Source organism: Vulpes lagopus, chromosome 7, assembly GCF_018345385.1.
Source record: "Vulpes lagopus strain Blue_001 chromosome 7, ASM1834538v1, whole genome shotgun sequence".
In the NCBI taxonomy this organism is placed as follows: Eukaryota; Metazoa; Chordata; class Mammalia; order Carnivora; family Canidae; genus Vulpes; species Vulpes lagopus.
The window spans coordinates 40,286,361-40,301,207 of NC_054830.1; the positions used below are offsets into that span (position 1 = coordinate 40,286,361).

Below are 14,847 nucleotides of genomic sequence, written 5' to 3' on the forward strand. Positions count from 1 at the left end.
TTCAACTAATATCCAAGCTGAAAGTGGTAACATCATTGATTATTAAATCAATAAGATTTAATTATTTATTCATGAGAGACACAGAGAGATAGGCAAAGGGAGAAGCAGGCTCCCTGTGAGGAGCCTGATGCAGGACTTGATTCCAGGACCTTGGGATCATGACCTGAGCCAAAGGCACACACTCAACCACTGAGCCACCCAGGTGCCCCAACATCATACATATTAAATACAATTCTCCTTTGATTTTCTAAGTTCACCAGTTAAAGATTAAGTTGGAGCCAAGGGCATAGGGAGTGAAGAATTACCTGATATCTTAGCTCTTTGCCCAGGGTAGATGAACTGAAATTGAGCTTCCATACTTATCTGGCAGTTGTGAAGTAACAGCTGTTTAGATGAGTAGACTAAAGATGAAAGGGAAGATAACAGAATCCAGCTCTTTGGGTGAAAGAGAGCATCAGAAGGCAGAAGAGAAGGGAGCAGCACTTGCAACAGTACGAAACAAACAAACCAGACTCTCTGTGATAAGAGACAGAGGAGCCAAGAAATGTGGGGGAATGGGGAAGGGAAGGAGACAGAAACTTTGGCGAAGGAATCCTTAATCGTTATCTAAGAGCTTGAGGCAAGAGAATGTGGCATCTAACAGATTTTCTGGATAGTGACAGAGTTCCTAGACACATCTTTACAGAGCACGACTATGGCGACTAGTAGTAGCAGTGGTGGAAATGCCAAGTGATTCTTGCTCTGACAGAATTATTCTGGTTACTGGCAAAAGTTTCAATTCTGCTTTTAGGTGCTGTCATGGAATCGCTCAATGTCTCACAGAAGGCAGAAGTCACCTGTTGGGAGCATTTTTTTAAGCCTTTCAATTTCTCTATGAAACTACTCATGAATTCAGGATGAAGTGCATATAAAATTGCATGTAAATTTTTGCTTAAAATTAAAGTATAATTTGGGATCCCTGGGTGGCGCAGTGGTTTAGCGCCTGCCTTTGGCCCAGGGTGCGATCCTGGAGACCCGGGATCGAATCCCACGTCGGGCTCCCGGTGCATGGAGCCTGCTTCTCCCTCTGCCTATGTCTCTGCCTCTCTCTCTCTCTCTCTCTGTGACTATCATAAATTTAAAAAAAATATTAAAGTATAATTTATATATAATATAATTCACCCTGTTTGGTGTGCAATTCTTTGAGTTTTAATAAATCAATGTGGTCATGTAGTCACTGTTACAGTCAAGACCTAGAACAGTTCCCTGACCCTTAAAAGTTTCTGCATGTCCCTGAATAGTCAATCCCTCTACCTACTCTGGCAACAGTGATCATTGTCTTCTGTCCCCAAGGCTGTACCTTTTTCAGCAATGTGATATAAATGGATTTATACAGAATATAATATTCACTGCATTTTTAAAGCCAGTTTCTAACTATATGTAAGAAGCATGTTAAGAATTGGTTAATACATTTTAAAAGCGTTATGTGGATTATGGCTATTAATATTTGGAAAAAAACTTTGCTATTTCTTTCTTTAAAAAGCATTTAAATTTCTATAATATTAAATGCTGCCTAGAACATCTGAAACAATTTTAATGTGTTTAATTAGAAGTAATGGGCCATTCTTTGATTCTCTTTTGAATTGAGGCTATTGCAATAAAATATTTACTATTATAAGTAATAGCATTCAACTGAAAGCCCCATTTTAAAAAATAATTGGCTAATGCATTTTAAGTACCACTAAGTGATAGAGAAAAGCTAAACATTCTTTAAAATATGCCAACTGGCTATTTCTTCTTGAATACCATGCCTGGTTGCATTCTCTAGAGTCTTTTCCAATTTTACTTTGCTTAAAGGAGAAAAAACATCCTATTTCAATTCCAGTCTTCTTTGAAAATATGTGGATTATAAGCAAATGAATAGAAAAACACTAAAACAGACACCTGTGTACTACCACTGACCACTCAAAGGGGCAGGGCATTTCTATTTATTCAGAAAACCTGTTTCTTGCAAAGGGGAAAAAACACAATAACTTCTCTCAGTATGGATGATACAAATATAAACAAAACAGAACAAAGAAAGCAAACAACTTTGCTTAGTAATGATGCTAGCAATTTCGGAGATTAGGATATCTGCATATCAAGTGATTTAACATTGACCTTTACTTAGTAAATCGATTACTTATAAATTATGACTAGAAGCCATTTAACTAAGACTGTATAAACAGGCTTCCCCTATCCACAACTTGTTTCCATCAGCTTCAGAGATATGGTGCTGACTCTTTACCATTTAATGCTATGTGCCTTCCAAGACAATTTTATTTAGTGCCATGGTTTCAGCTACCATGTCGTGCTCAGAAGACCTAAATGTCTATCGGTAGCTCAAGTCTTTCTCCTGAGTTCCAGATTCATTTAGTCAACCCCTGTTTGCTCACATATATAGTTTGATTTTCAACAAGGACTTCAAACACCAAAAATCCCAAGTAGTACTTATATTTGTGCTTATTCCTCCTGCTCTTTCTGTAATGTTCCCTGTCTCACTGAATAGGTCCTGATGTCTAAGCTGGAAATTTCGGGTTCATCCTTGACTCTTACCTTCTCTTCAAATCATTAATCTAATCAACTCCTAGGTCCTGTGGATTTAACCCCTTCTCAAACTCCTCAATACTTCTCTCTCTTCTCACTGCCCTTTCTTTAGTTCAGGCTAGAAAACTTTCTTGTTCAGGTTGATGAAATGCTATGAATTGAGATTTTTGCCTCAAGTCTTCCTGCCACTCCAATCCATGTTCCCTGTTGCCACCATTGTGATCTTTTTTAAAGAACATAATCAAAATTAAACTTGGTCTTTTAATTCTGCTACTTGGATTTTACTCTGTTGCTTCTCAGCACCTGTGGAGTAAAGCCCAAGCTTCTTGATTTGGCTTATACGTCATTCCCAGTAAGATTCTGGCTCACCTCTACAGCCCCGTTCTGTCTACATCCGTCCTCACAAGGCATGTTAAGCTGAAGCTGCTCAAGTTCCTAAACCACCCTTTACCCTGTGCCTTTGCCTATGCTCTTCCTCTGCCTGAAGCATTCTTCTTCAGGGAACTCTAGTCATCTTTTAAGTCTTGCTGAACATATTACATTCTCCAGAAGGCCTGCGCCCTTCTGGGGGCCCTCTCTGGTAATCACCAAACATACTGCACTTTCCTAATTAAGTTTTATTGTACCTGCTCTGTGTTCTTTTGTCGGTATACCCCAAAAAGCTACAAGCAAGAATATGGACTTACCTGATAAAAATTAAATATCTGGTGCCTAGCAGAGAGTAGGCAATCAAAATAATTTTCCAATGAATGAATGAGCACTTGATTTTGAGACCTCAGGAATCACTACTTGCATTATAAGCTCTTGCAATCTATTCAGAGCAGCTTTTCTAAGACCCCTGCTGGGAAGTAATTCCTTTATTACCTTAGCTTGAAATGCTCTCTCGACCTCAAAGCAATAACACCGATTTCTTCAAAATGATTCTGTAATTTAGGTGTCTCACTGACTTAGATCCCCATTACTACAGCTGATGCATTAATTACAAAGCTGTTATTGTGCTGATATAAAAACTTACAAACCAGGTTGATTATAATCATTCAAATGTACTGTGTGATTTACATCGTAGACATATTTATTAGTTTATACAATTTTTAAGACATTTTTAATCCTTAGATGGTTTTTCCTAATTTAGACTTTATTTTTTTCCCTGATTTAGGCTTTACATAATAATGTATGTATTGGCTTAATCAAAAGTTTATTTGCCACCAGCATTCCCTACACTAAATTGGAGAAAGGTTTCCTACTTATAAGTTTCTCATTCACTGACAAACCCAAGTTCACATACAAAACAAAAACAAAAACAAAAATAGAAACAAACCTAAAAAACTAATGGCTTTAAAATCTTGCCATAAATACCCTATTAAAATTTTGTCTTCTCTTATATTTTCAAATGTGTCAATAAACTCATTTGTCCCCAAAATGAGATTTGAATCTGCACGTTTTAAGTTGGAACAGCCAATGATTGAACAACCGCAATAAATCTATCATTTAAAGTGCTTCCCCAATTTGGCTTAAGGCTGCAGACTCAGTCAAGAGGGACACACATGGGGTTTTCATTGCCAAGTGATGGCTGAGGCCCACACTGATTTCTCACGAACTTGGGGAGGATTCAAAAGTGCAACTTGTTCAATAATTGCTTCTAGCAGCCTTTTCCCTAAGCATCAAGGCTCTGGCTCATCAGTGTTTTTGCTGTCCAAATAGATAAAAGCAAAATCCAAACCACCAGACCTGGTGCTATGTACTGAATGTCTGAGTCTCTCCAAATTCCTATGTTAAATCCTAATGCCCAGTGTGATGCTATTAGGAGGAAGGGCCTTTGGGAGGTGGTTAGGTCATGAGCCCTGAGCCAGGAGGGGGAGAAAGAGCTCACGAATGGGATTGGTACCTTTATGAGGTACCATATTGCTCTCTGTCTGCCATATGAGTATATAAGAAGATTGCTATCTGAAACCCAGAAAAAGGCCCTTACCAGAACTTGACCGAGCTGGCACCCTGATCTCGGACTACCATGCCCAGAATTGTGGGAAATAAATTTCTGTTGTTTATAAGCCATCTGATTTATGGTACTATGTCATAAAAGCTCAGACTAAGATACTTGGCAGGGAAGGCAACATTATGAACCCTCTTCTCAAATATGTTTCCTCTTTCTAACTCTTTTTGTACTTAAAAGTTTCCTTATTCACAGAGGAGATGTTAGAAATATTTAAAACAAATGAAGGGTCAGTAGTCCTCATATGGACAGAAGTAACATTTACGAACATGATACATGTGCTAGAGTAAGCCATTTCCTCTTTCTACTTAAAATGTAATTCCAATTAAAAAAATTAATCCCAATTTCTCATTGGATACATGTCCACCAAAAAAAAAGATAAATAAAAGAAAATCCATATTTTTTAGCCTCTCCCTTACATTTAAGTTTGGCCTGGGAACTAATTTCTGCCCAGTAGGGGCATAAAAGAAATTACTGTTGAAACTTTTGGAAAGTTCCTTAGAAAGGGAAGAAGTATACTCTGATTTCTACTTTCTTCCTTCCTGTTACTGGGAGATGACATTGAGAAGCTGAAGCCCAGGGTTCAGGATACGGATACGAAGATAGTGGAGCAGCAAGATAAAAGGGGTAGTCCTGATTGCCTACCTTTAGAGACATCAAACAGCCAAGGAGCTACCCAACTAAAGAGCAAAAAGCTTCTATCTTTCTTAGTCACTGTTACTTCCAACATTTTATTTGTAATATATCTTATTCTTACTTATCAGTATAAGAATGTCTGCAAATATCATTCTGCTAAATGCTCACTGAATAGCAACTATGTAAGATAGAAATTATGATCTCTTCTATGAGTGAGGAAATTAAGATTCAAAGGTGTTACATAATGGTCCTAATGACACCAAGGTAGTAAGTGGCCAAGTCAGAAATCCCAAATCAGATTCTGGAATTTATAGTCTTTTTTTTCCTGCATTATTACTGCATTACTCTATAATGTGGGAGTAAATCCTTCTTTGTGTGCCTGTAGCTTAAACTCTTAATCTTCTTATCCTCTTTTGAAATTAAGATTAAAAACCTCTGCCTACTATAGGCACTACTGTGAAGACAAGTGGGTTCATTATTGTATAAAGCATTGAAGTCCTTGGGACTTAACCACTATTTAATTTATGTACACAGTTAAAACTATTTAAAACTTTTTTGAACACAAAAAGTCAGCAGTTATACAAGAAGACTTAACTTCAATACAGCCACAATTAACTAATTTGTGCCACAAGCCTATACTTGTTTCAACTGGTTTACAAAATTAAACTCCAAATCACTAATTAACTTCCTGTTTCAGAAATCTATTCTGTGAGGCCCAGCATTTAGCTGAATTGTGCTTAACCACTCAGCTCACAACTTTGCCTTGTCATCCTGCTGTGGCTGCCTTTTAATGGAAGCTTTTCCTATTAAATACTGGAGGAACTGCAAATTGTGTTGTCATACCAACTCACAAAAATATCTTGGTGTCTTGGTAATAAAAGCAGTCAACTTGGTTGTCTGCAATAAGACTTTGTAATTTTGAAAAACTAATCCACAGTTCTTGGCTTACGGTTTTATTGTTTGTTTCCCCTAATCTCTAAAAAGAGTAATTTGGACTCTATGATTGCAAAGGCTGAGACCACCTCTAAAATTCTGGGCTCCCTATACAAAATGTGGCATTGAAAATGTTTAGAACTTATGTCTAGAGTCAAACAGTCAAACAGACAGGGATTAAAATCCTGGCTCTGTAATTTTAGGCAAATTACATAATCTAAGTTTTGTTTTTCTCATTAGAAAAATGGAGATGATAATATGATTTATAACACATCATAGAGCTCCAGAGATGTTTAAAATAGATAATGAGTGTAGAGTTCTGTATCCATTTCCTCTTGCTTCTGTAATAAAATACTACAAATTTAGTAATCTGTCCTACAACACATTTATTGTTCTATAGTTCTGGAAGTCAGAAGTCCAGGATGGGTTTTAGTGGACCAAAATTATCGTCTGGGCTATGTTTCTTGGGAGGGTTCAGAATTATTAATTGTTCCTTCACATTGTTGATAGAATTCAGTTCATTGTGGCTATGGGACTAAGGTCCCTTTCCTTACTGGCTATCAACTGAGGCTGTTCCCATCTTAAAGAGTTATCCAAAATCCTTTGCTCATGGCTCCCTTCCACCATCTTCAAAGCAGAAATACCAACTGAAGTCCCTCTGAAGTTTGAAATCTCTCCTGCCTCATCCTTGATTATCATATATCTCTGACAAATCCTTCTGCCTTCCTCTTCCCCTTATAAATTTTCAGGTGATTACTGTGAACCTACCCACACAATCCAGGATAACTTCCCTATTTTGAAGTCATCTACTTAGTAATTTTAAGTATTTAAATTTAATTACTTTTTGTCATGTATGTAACGCAATCAGAGGTTTATAGGATAAGGACATGGACATCTTTGGGGTCAATTATCTATTTATCACAAGCTCTGAGCATAACACCTGGCAATGTAGTTAAGTACTTAATAAATAAAAATAGCTAATACTTATGTTTACTCACTGCTCGGTAAAGACTGTATATGCTATATAGATAGCATATATATAGTGCTATATAGATATTTATGTATTTCATTTAATAATCCCCATTATTATCTAGTGATATCTAATATCACCATCCACATTAAAATGAGAAAATGATGAAGTGCCTGGGTGGCTCAGTTGGTTAGGTGGCTGGCTCTTGATTTCAGCTCAGGTGGTGATTTCAGGGTCCTGGGATCAAGCCCCTCCTTGTTGGGCTCCATCCTCAGCAGGGAGTCAGCTAGAAGATTCTCTCCCTCTCCTGCTGCCACTCCCCCGCTTGTGTGCACACGCACTCCTCTCTCTCTCATAAATCTATATATATATTTTTATTTTTATATATATATTTTTTTAAATAAGAAAATGAGACGCAGAAAGTAAAGCTTTTCATTGAGCAAGCAAAAGGTAGAACAAAGAATTGAACCCAGGCTGTTTGGCTCTACAAGTGGAACCCTTAAGCTTCATCCTTCCTCCTCATTTTAAATATTATAACAATCAGAAAACCAAGAAAGCCTTTGCTTAAACTACTACCAAGAATGCTAAATTATTTCAATATAGGGCAACAGCAATATTGGTATTTATTTGACATATGTTCTTAATATATCTTGTCTTCTTTGTCCAAGGATGTTGGCTCATGTGGGTCCAGGACTGATTTTCTTTATCATTCTACTTTGAGTCTTACCCAGTGACTGGGGAGGAAAATCCTTGTTAAGATAAGGTATTCTGTATGGGTAGAAGCTAGATGATATATCTAACTTTTTCCAGATTTCAAAAATTGCTATCTTCCTGAGAGTATTACAAAACCAAAAATACTACTGTCTTGATTTTTCAACAGCTCATATTCTACTCATTTCATATTGAAAACCTGCTTTGACCTCAGTATGGAAAGTAAGAAGAAAGTGAATCACCATTATTTTGGACAACAAATACCTTTCATTCTCCTGCACGATCATATCTCCTTTTTTCCATGAACAGACTGGTTTGGGGGAGGCTCTAGGTTTACAATCCAAGCTGACCATGCTGCCCACCTGCACCTGAATCAACTTTTTCATTGGAGCCTTTGAAAAATCTGGAGCAGAAGCTGAAAGGCAAGAAAGAATAAAATGTTATTTTTAATTTAATATTTTAAAATTCCTGTGGGTTCAGAGGTTGACTTTATAATCATTTTTAAAGTTTTCTGACACACAGATGTCAGTACTTGATTTACTTAATTGACTGGGCACCACTCAAGTTTTCAATGCTCAAAAAGTAATTCCTACTATTTTGTGCTCTAGGAAGTTCTAAATCTTGGGATGATTATTTTATATAGGAATTTTTAAAGTTTACTGTGAAGTTTGAAAGTAGCTCATGAGCTTAAAAATGAAATGAAATGAAATGAAAGAAGACTTAATGAAAACCTATCACAGAATGTTCTTGAAAGTTAGTTCCATGCAGACAATAGGGTCAGTCTCTGTGATCTCTAAAACTCAGCACTTGGCACAGCGCCTGGCACTCAGTAAGTGCTCAGTAAGTGTTTTTAGAATGAAGGCTGGGTATTGAATTATTATTCTCTTGCATAAAAATTATCAAGATCTATTATAAAATTTTCACATGGCTGTGTTTAACTTCTGTGTTGAAGAAATATATAATATGCGTTATTATATTAGTGTTACAGTATCACATTAAATACAATAATATATAAAGAACATCATATCTGCCAATAATGCACACAATGCTGATCCTGAAACAATTGAACATTCAAGATAAACAAAAATGTATCATTTGATTGAAATGGTACTTTAATCAGAAAATCATTCTTCCTCTTATTGCAAATGTGGGAAAAGTTAACCAAACACAGTGCATTTCTCCTAATGTTTAATGCTCTGTCTTATGGAAAATCCCAGGGAATACAATTTATTTATTTTTTTGGTCAGTGGACATCATATAGCTAATTATATTATGCGGTTATATATAAGACTGTGGATAAAGAAGATATGTTACCCAGACATTGTTGGTCTTAAAAATTAAGATCTTAAAATAATACTTTTGACTAAAAAAAAAACCCTTTGTACTTTAAATGAATTATATAGATTTTTAACATAGCTCATATTTTTCCCATACAAAAGCCTCATACAGCATGTTTGGTATGAAATCATGCATTTTAAGATGAATGAACCATCACTCATAAGGCTAATTTAAAACAATAGTACAGCAATGCTTCAACTTAAGACTAGGTAAAAATCCACTCTCTTTTTGTTAAGTACCCCACTTCTCTGTTATGGATAAAAGTAGCCAGATTTTCAGTTGATGATCTGCCTTTTCCAGAATTGAGGCTTCCCAGTGCAGATGATGTATTTCTCACCTCCAGGCATCAAGGATGAGAGACCTGCTTCCCATCAAACCAGGGATTCTCAGTGTGGCACCTGACATTTTGGGCTAAATAATTATTTGCTATGAGAGTCTGTCTTGTGCACTGTAGGATATTTACATTGTAGAATTATTTGTGAGTAGCCTTTCTGGCTTCTCGAGATGCCAGGAATACACACTGGATCCCTTCTTCCCCTATCTGTCCTCAACATTATGACAACTAAAAATGTCTCCCAACATTTCCAAATATTTCCTGAGAGCAAAATCATCCCCGACTGGGGACTGCTGAGTTAGGTCAATCAGGGTCTTCCAACTTCTGGGCCATATGGATTGACCAGCCATGGGTATAGGACTCAACTCAGTGATGCAGGGCCAATGCCATGTAGGAGTCTGATTTTTATTAGCGCAATTCAGAAAGCCATGCTTCTTCCATTAGATTGACTGATCATGGAAACTGAATGTGTTGGGGAACAACCATGTAGATCCTGATGATGGTGATGATGCTTGAGCCCTGGATCATGTTCTGTTCAGATCCAAATCTGCACTTTAATTACATGGAACAAAAAATTTCCCTTCTTCTTTCTCTCTTATTTACATCATATGATGCTATGCTCTGACAATTTTGGTTGACTTTCAGGCATTTGTCACTTACAAAGTGTTTCTCTGGATAATTGCCCTACACACAATGTAACATTTTCTACCTTTTCATATACTTAGAGTGCAAGAAGAAGAAAATAATTCAGAATTTCAAATAGTTGAGCTTTGTTAATTAAAACTTCACTATGCCCAATGTTTGATGCTTTGAGCAGGGTCACTAAAAACAAAGCAACTCTTTATGGACCCATAAATTATTGTTTTCAATTCTGTTCTTTACTTTTGAACTTTTACTAGCCCTGCAACAGAAAACACCAAATTCACTTATTATCTTAAAAGGCATTGCATAGTTTGTAATGTTGGAGTTGGATAAGGATGTTTTAGGTCAACATGTTTCCTTATTGTTGTTCTATTTCAGCCTTTGAGGTTTATTCCAGCCACAATTGCTGCTTTTCCTTAGAAATCATTAAAATATATTCCCTGATTAAAAACCCTGATGTTGTTATAATACTGTAGAGAATATAGGAGTAAGTAAATATTTCTGGTTCTAGCAAAAATGGAGGATTTAAGAAAAAAAAGTGACAAGAGAAGCTTTGTCTTACCTACAACCTTAAGTTCTGCACTGGAATAGATGAGACCATGTTTGTTTTCTGCTATGCACTGGAACATTCCAGAATCAGTCACATTTAGGTTCGATATTGTAAGGGCACCATTTTCTATCTGTATTCTCTCCTAGGTAAGAACAAAAATCTCTTGCATATCAATGTATGTATCATTTTAAAAGAAAAATGAAAACCACTATTATTTCAATGATATACAAACCTCCTTTATTTTCCTCAGAGTATTAGGCAGCCTGACCTGAAATTGTAATATTTCCTTATTTTGAAAATCTGAGACTGATTTAACATAACAGCCACACATTAGAAATACTAATAAACACCCTTCAGTCCAAATGCCTATCAGTAAAATAAATAACAAAGCAAGAGGTAAAATATTGTAGGCACTTCATTTTTCCCTATGGTTAAAGTTGCAGACTTTAAAAAATGTATCATGTTTCCATCCCATCAACTGGAAAGGTTTTCACCATTTTTTAAATCATTTAAATTAAACACATTATAAATTCTGTGCACCAGAAAGGGTTCTGGAAAATACATTTATTAAGGGTTTTTAGGTAGTATGACAAGTTATATATAGAAATTTGAAGGAACATAATTGACTTAGTACACAATTTTTTTAAAGAGTAAAAATTATATGGCTTAAGAAAGAAAGTGATTGAGAAAATAAGTACTCATGTAAGAAGGTAACCATGTAATGATACATTTACTCTCCAGAGGCCAATACCAACTTGTCAAACAGGAAAAAGAAATTATATTCCACATTTGATTAAAGTCAAGTCTTCTCTAATTTCAAAAGCAAAAAAAAAATATAGTATATCAGTTTTAGACTAAATTCACAAAATTATTTTTTACCAATCAAATATAATTGTTGAAAGTATTTCCTTTTTGGCAGACTGGATACTTGATTTTATATTTTTCTTCTCTCTATCACTTTATAGGTACAAATGAATGTGTACAAACTTTGGCACTAGGTACAAGGAAGGCATTTATTTAACACAAAATGAAGAGAGGAAGGATTAACCAGGCTCGTTACCTTACCTCAAGCACAAGGGCTTCTCCATTTTTCAACCATCGGTAGGAGGGTTTGGGTTTACCACTTGCCCGGCATTCCCAAAAAAGATTGTCCTCCACTGCTATTTCTACATCTTTTATGAGCTGAACCCAATGAGGCTTTGCTGCAAGGAAAAAAAAAAATCAAACCACCCAGCAAATAATAAATAAATACTTTATATAAATGGATATAAACACTGTGAGCAACGAATTAATAGGAGCATAGTGACTAAAATTATATTTAATTCCCTATTTACTAAATGGGTATGGGAAATATTTCTAGATTTCAGAATGAATGTTTCAATCTGTCACTTCCTAAGCCAAATTCATTACACTTTCTCGGTTTTCAAAATTCTGGGCATTGTACTATATTCTCTTTCTTAAATTTTTATTTATTTATTTATTTATTTATAATTTTTATTTATTTATGATAGTCACACAGTGAGAGAGAGAGGCAGAGACACAGGCAGAGGAAGAAGCAGGCTCCATGCACCAGGAGCCCGACGTGGGATTCGATCCTGGGTCTCCAGGATCGAGCCCTGGGCCAAAGGCAGGCGCTAAACCGCTGCGCCACCCAGGGATCCCTATTTATTTATTTTTTTAAAGAAGGAGACAGTGGGGATGGGCAGAGCAGAGGGATTGAGAATCTGAGAATCTTAAACAAGATCTACACTCAACACGGAGCCTGACGCATTGGCTCGATCTCTTGACCCTGAGAGTTTGGCCTGAGCCAAAATCAAGAGTCAGATGCTTAATTGACTGAGCCACCCAGGCGCCGTGGCACTACGTTATATTCTTCAAGTGTGTCTTAGTAGACTGTAATGCAGGTATACTAAATAGACTCCTTTCCAAGTGCATTTGTGAATCATAAGGTCACAATTGATGACAACTTAATACACATATGACAGGAGATACTTGTCTTAATTATGCACTAAAAATTAACATCCGTAGAAGGGAAATTTCTATAGCTGAGGAAAAAAAATCTCCCTCAAGTTAGAAATATGTTTTAATTAAATACAAGCCAATGAGCATCTTATGAACCTCTTTGTGAATTAAAATGAAAGCAGAGAAAGATGGATAAATTGGTTCAATTTGAATAATATGATTTTTTATGAAAAAGAACTAGCTCATGCAACCTTAAATTATGTATGCAAATCAGTGGCATCAACTGGATTTATCATTTTCTCTTACATTTTAGAAGGTATTTGGAAAATTCTTTCTACAGATGAAAGCAACATACCACTTATAACCAAAGCCACTCCATATACACAGCATATTCAGCCAAGTCTCAGCTTGCATTTTAAATCCAAAACTGGGAGGTGAGATGTCTTACTGGTTTCACATTGCATTATGCATGTGATGTCTACTGTGAGATTCACATTTGCATCCTCCATATGGAGAAACAGTTTATCTATTTCTATTTAATTGCAACCATGGGAAGATTTGTCTTTCCATTTCTATCTTGTAAAATTGCTTCTTTTTAAATAAAGGAAATAGAAATGAAAATATAGCTATTTAGCTTTTAGAGAAAATCTATTGGTCTAAATTTTGCCTTATTATTATTATTTTTTCTCATTATTTTTTTTTACATAAATGACTTCCTCAGTCTGAAGTATAGCTCAGTCGAAAGTCACTTCACTCTACTTATATTGAAGCACATTTTTTTTTTCTTTCAGGAATTATCAGCCTTCATGGAATAAGACCGCAAAAAAACTCATACATGAGTCCTTCACTAAGACTCAAGATTCTAGCAAAAATTTTCCACTGGTTTCTCAGAACTACTGTTCTCCAAATGAGAGGATAATTCATTGGGCTGAAGCCAATCCTGAGATTACAACTGCCATGTTAATTGTGATTTCCCCCCTTACTCTATCATATGAGATCCAAATATTCTATCTATATGAAATATTAGAACGGATAACCAGAGAACTTCATGGCACTGATTGAATATAATAGTCTTAAGTCAGAAATGTAGCGTAACTATCATGAAACTCCTTATCTCATTAATTCCTGATTTATTTCTTGCGTATATATTATATTACCTACCTAATGAAATAAAGCAGTAGTCTACCTTCTTTAGTCAGTATAGGGGATGATATTGGTTGTCTGTTGTGTATCCATTTCCTCTTTTCTTTATTTGTAAAATAACCCCCATTTCTTATTAAACTATCTTCTCTTTCATCACCTCACACCGCCCATAAAATTCAGGGAATCTGACCATATTCCCTGTTCCTGATGCACTTAAATTGTGTAAGTCAATACTCCCCACTACTGATTGGTTTAGGAATGAACTTCCAGGCAATGATATTTGAGAAGGGAATTACAAGATGTTTTGGAGACAGGAAGGATGAACAAGGGTTAATGTTCTGGTCTCAGTGGGCAGCTATTTTGTGACTCTACCAGAGACTAACATGCAGGTAAAGGGAAAAGACCGGTAACGGCAGAAACAAAATCACAGAGAAACTGAGCAAGGACCGGCTTATTAGGTACTTGAACACCAACTTAGCTTTGAGTTTCTCATCTTATGAGGCATTCAATTGTTTATTTTTTAGTCAAGGTTGCTGGTCCACAGAGCTAAATCATTGCTGCTGAAACATTTAGACAGTTGGAATAGCTTGTGTTTTCTTGTAAGGGTCACTTCTTACCCTAGGTCAAGTAATTGTTTCTCAGAAAGGAGAAACTAAACTCCTCCTTTGGAACTTTCTCCTACCAGAAAAAGGGACTTGCTCTGGGTGGTCTTAGAGCTGTACAGTCATATGGCTTAAGTGCCCCCTGACCTACTTCTTTATTGTCCCATCAGTATGTAGACCTTGACACCTAGGTAATGTCACCGTGGTGCTCTGTAATCATGTAACGAGACAGTTATAACACAGAATGACTCATGATATTAAACCAGGCCTCCAATTTGTTCCTGACAGATCCTAAAATCTTACAATAGGTGAACACATGTCAATTTAATCAGAAGCAATGCAAATTTTTTTGAGGGAGGTCATAAAAAGCCATTTAATTTTAATATTTGTCTTTGCAAATGATTTCCTCCCTGAAACATTTATGTATGCAAACTGTTTCCATTTCCACTTTCTAAGATAAATAGAATGCAA

At 36.1% G+C, this 14,847-nt stretch overlaps 1 protein-coding gene across 2 annotated transcripts in view; it reads right to left on the minus strand.

Annotated features, from left to right (window-relative positions):
- The window catches only part of CNTN3 (contactin 3), a 327,782-nt gene that overhangs the window by 77,975 nt on the left and 234,960 nt on the right, over positions 1-14,847 (minus strand). For both annotated transcript variants that reach the window (XM_041760551.1, XM_041760552.1), the window contains 3 exons: positions 11,735-11,871; positions 10,682-10,811; positions 8,070-8,220 (listed from right to left, as the gene is read on the minus strand). In XM_041760551.1, coding sequence (XP_041616485.1) covers positions 8,070-8,220; positions 10,682-10,811; positions 11,735-11,871 — 418 coding nt within the window. The remainder of the gene's footprint in view (positions 1-8,069; positions 8,221-10,681; positions 10,812-11,734; positions 11,872-14,847) is intronic.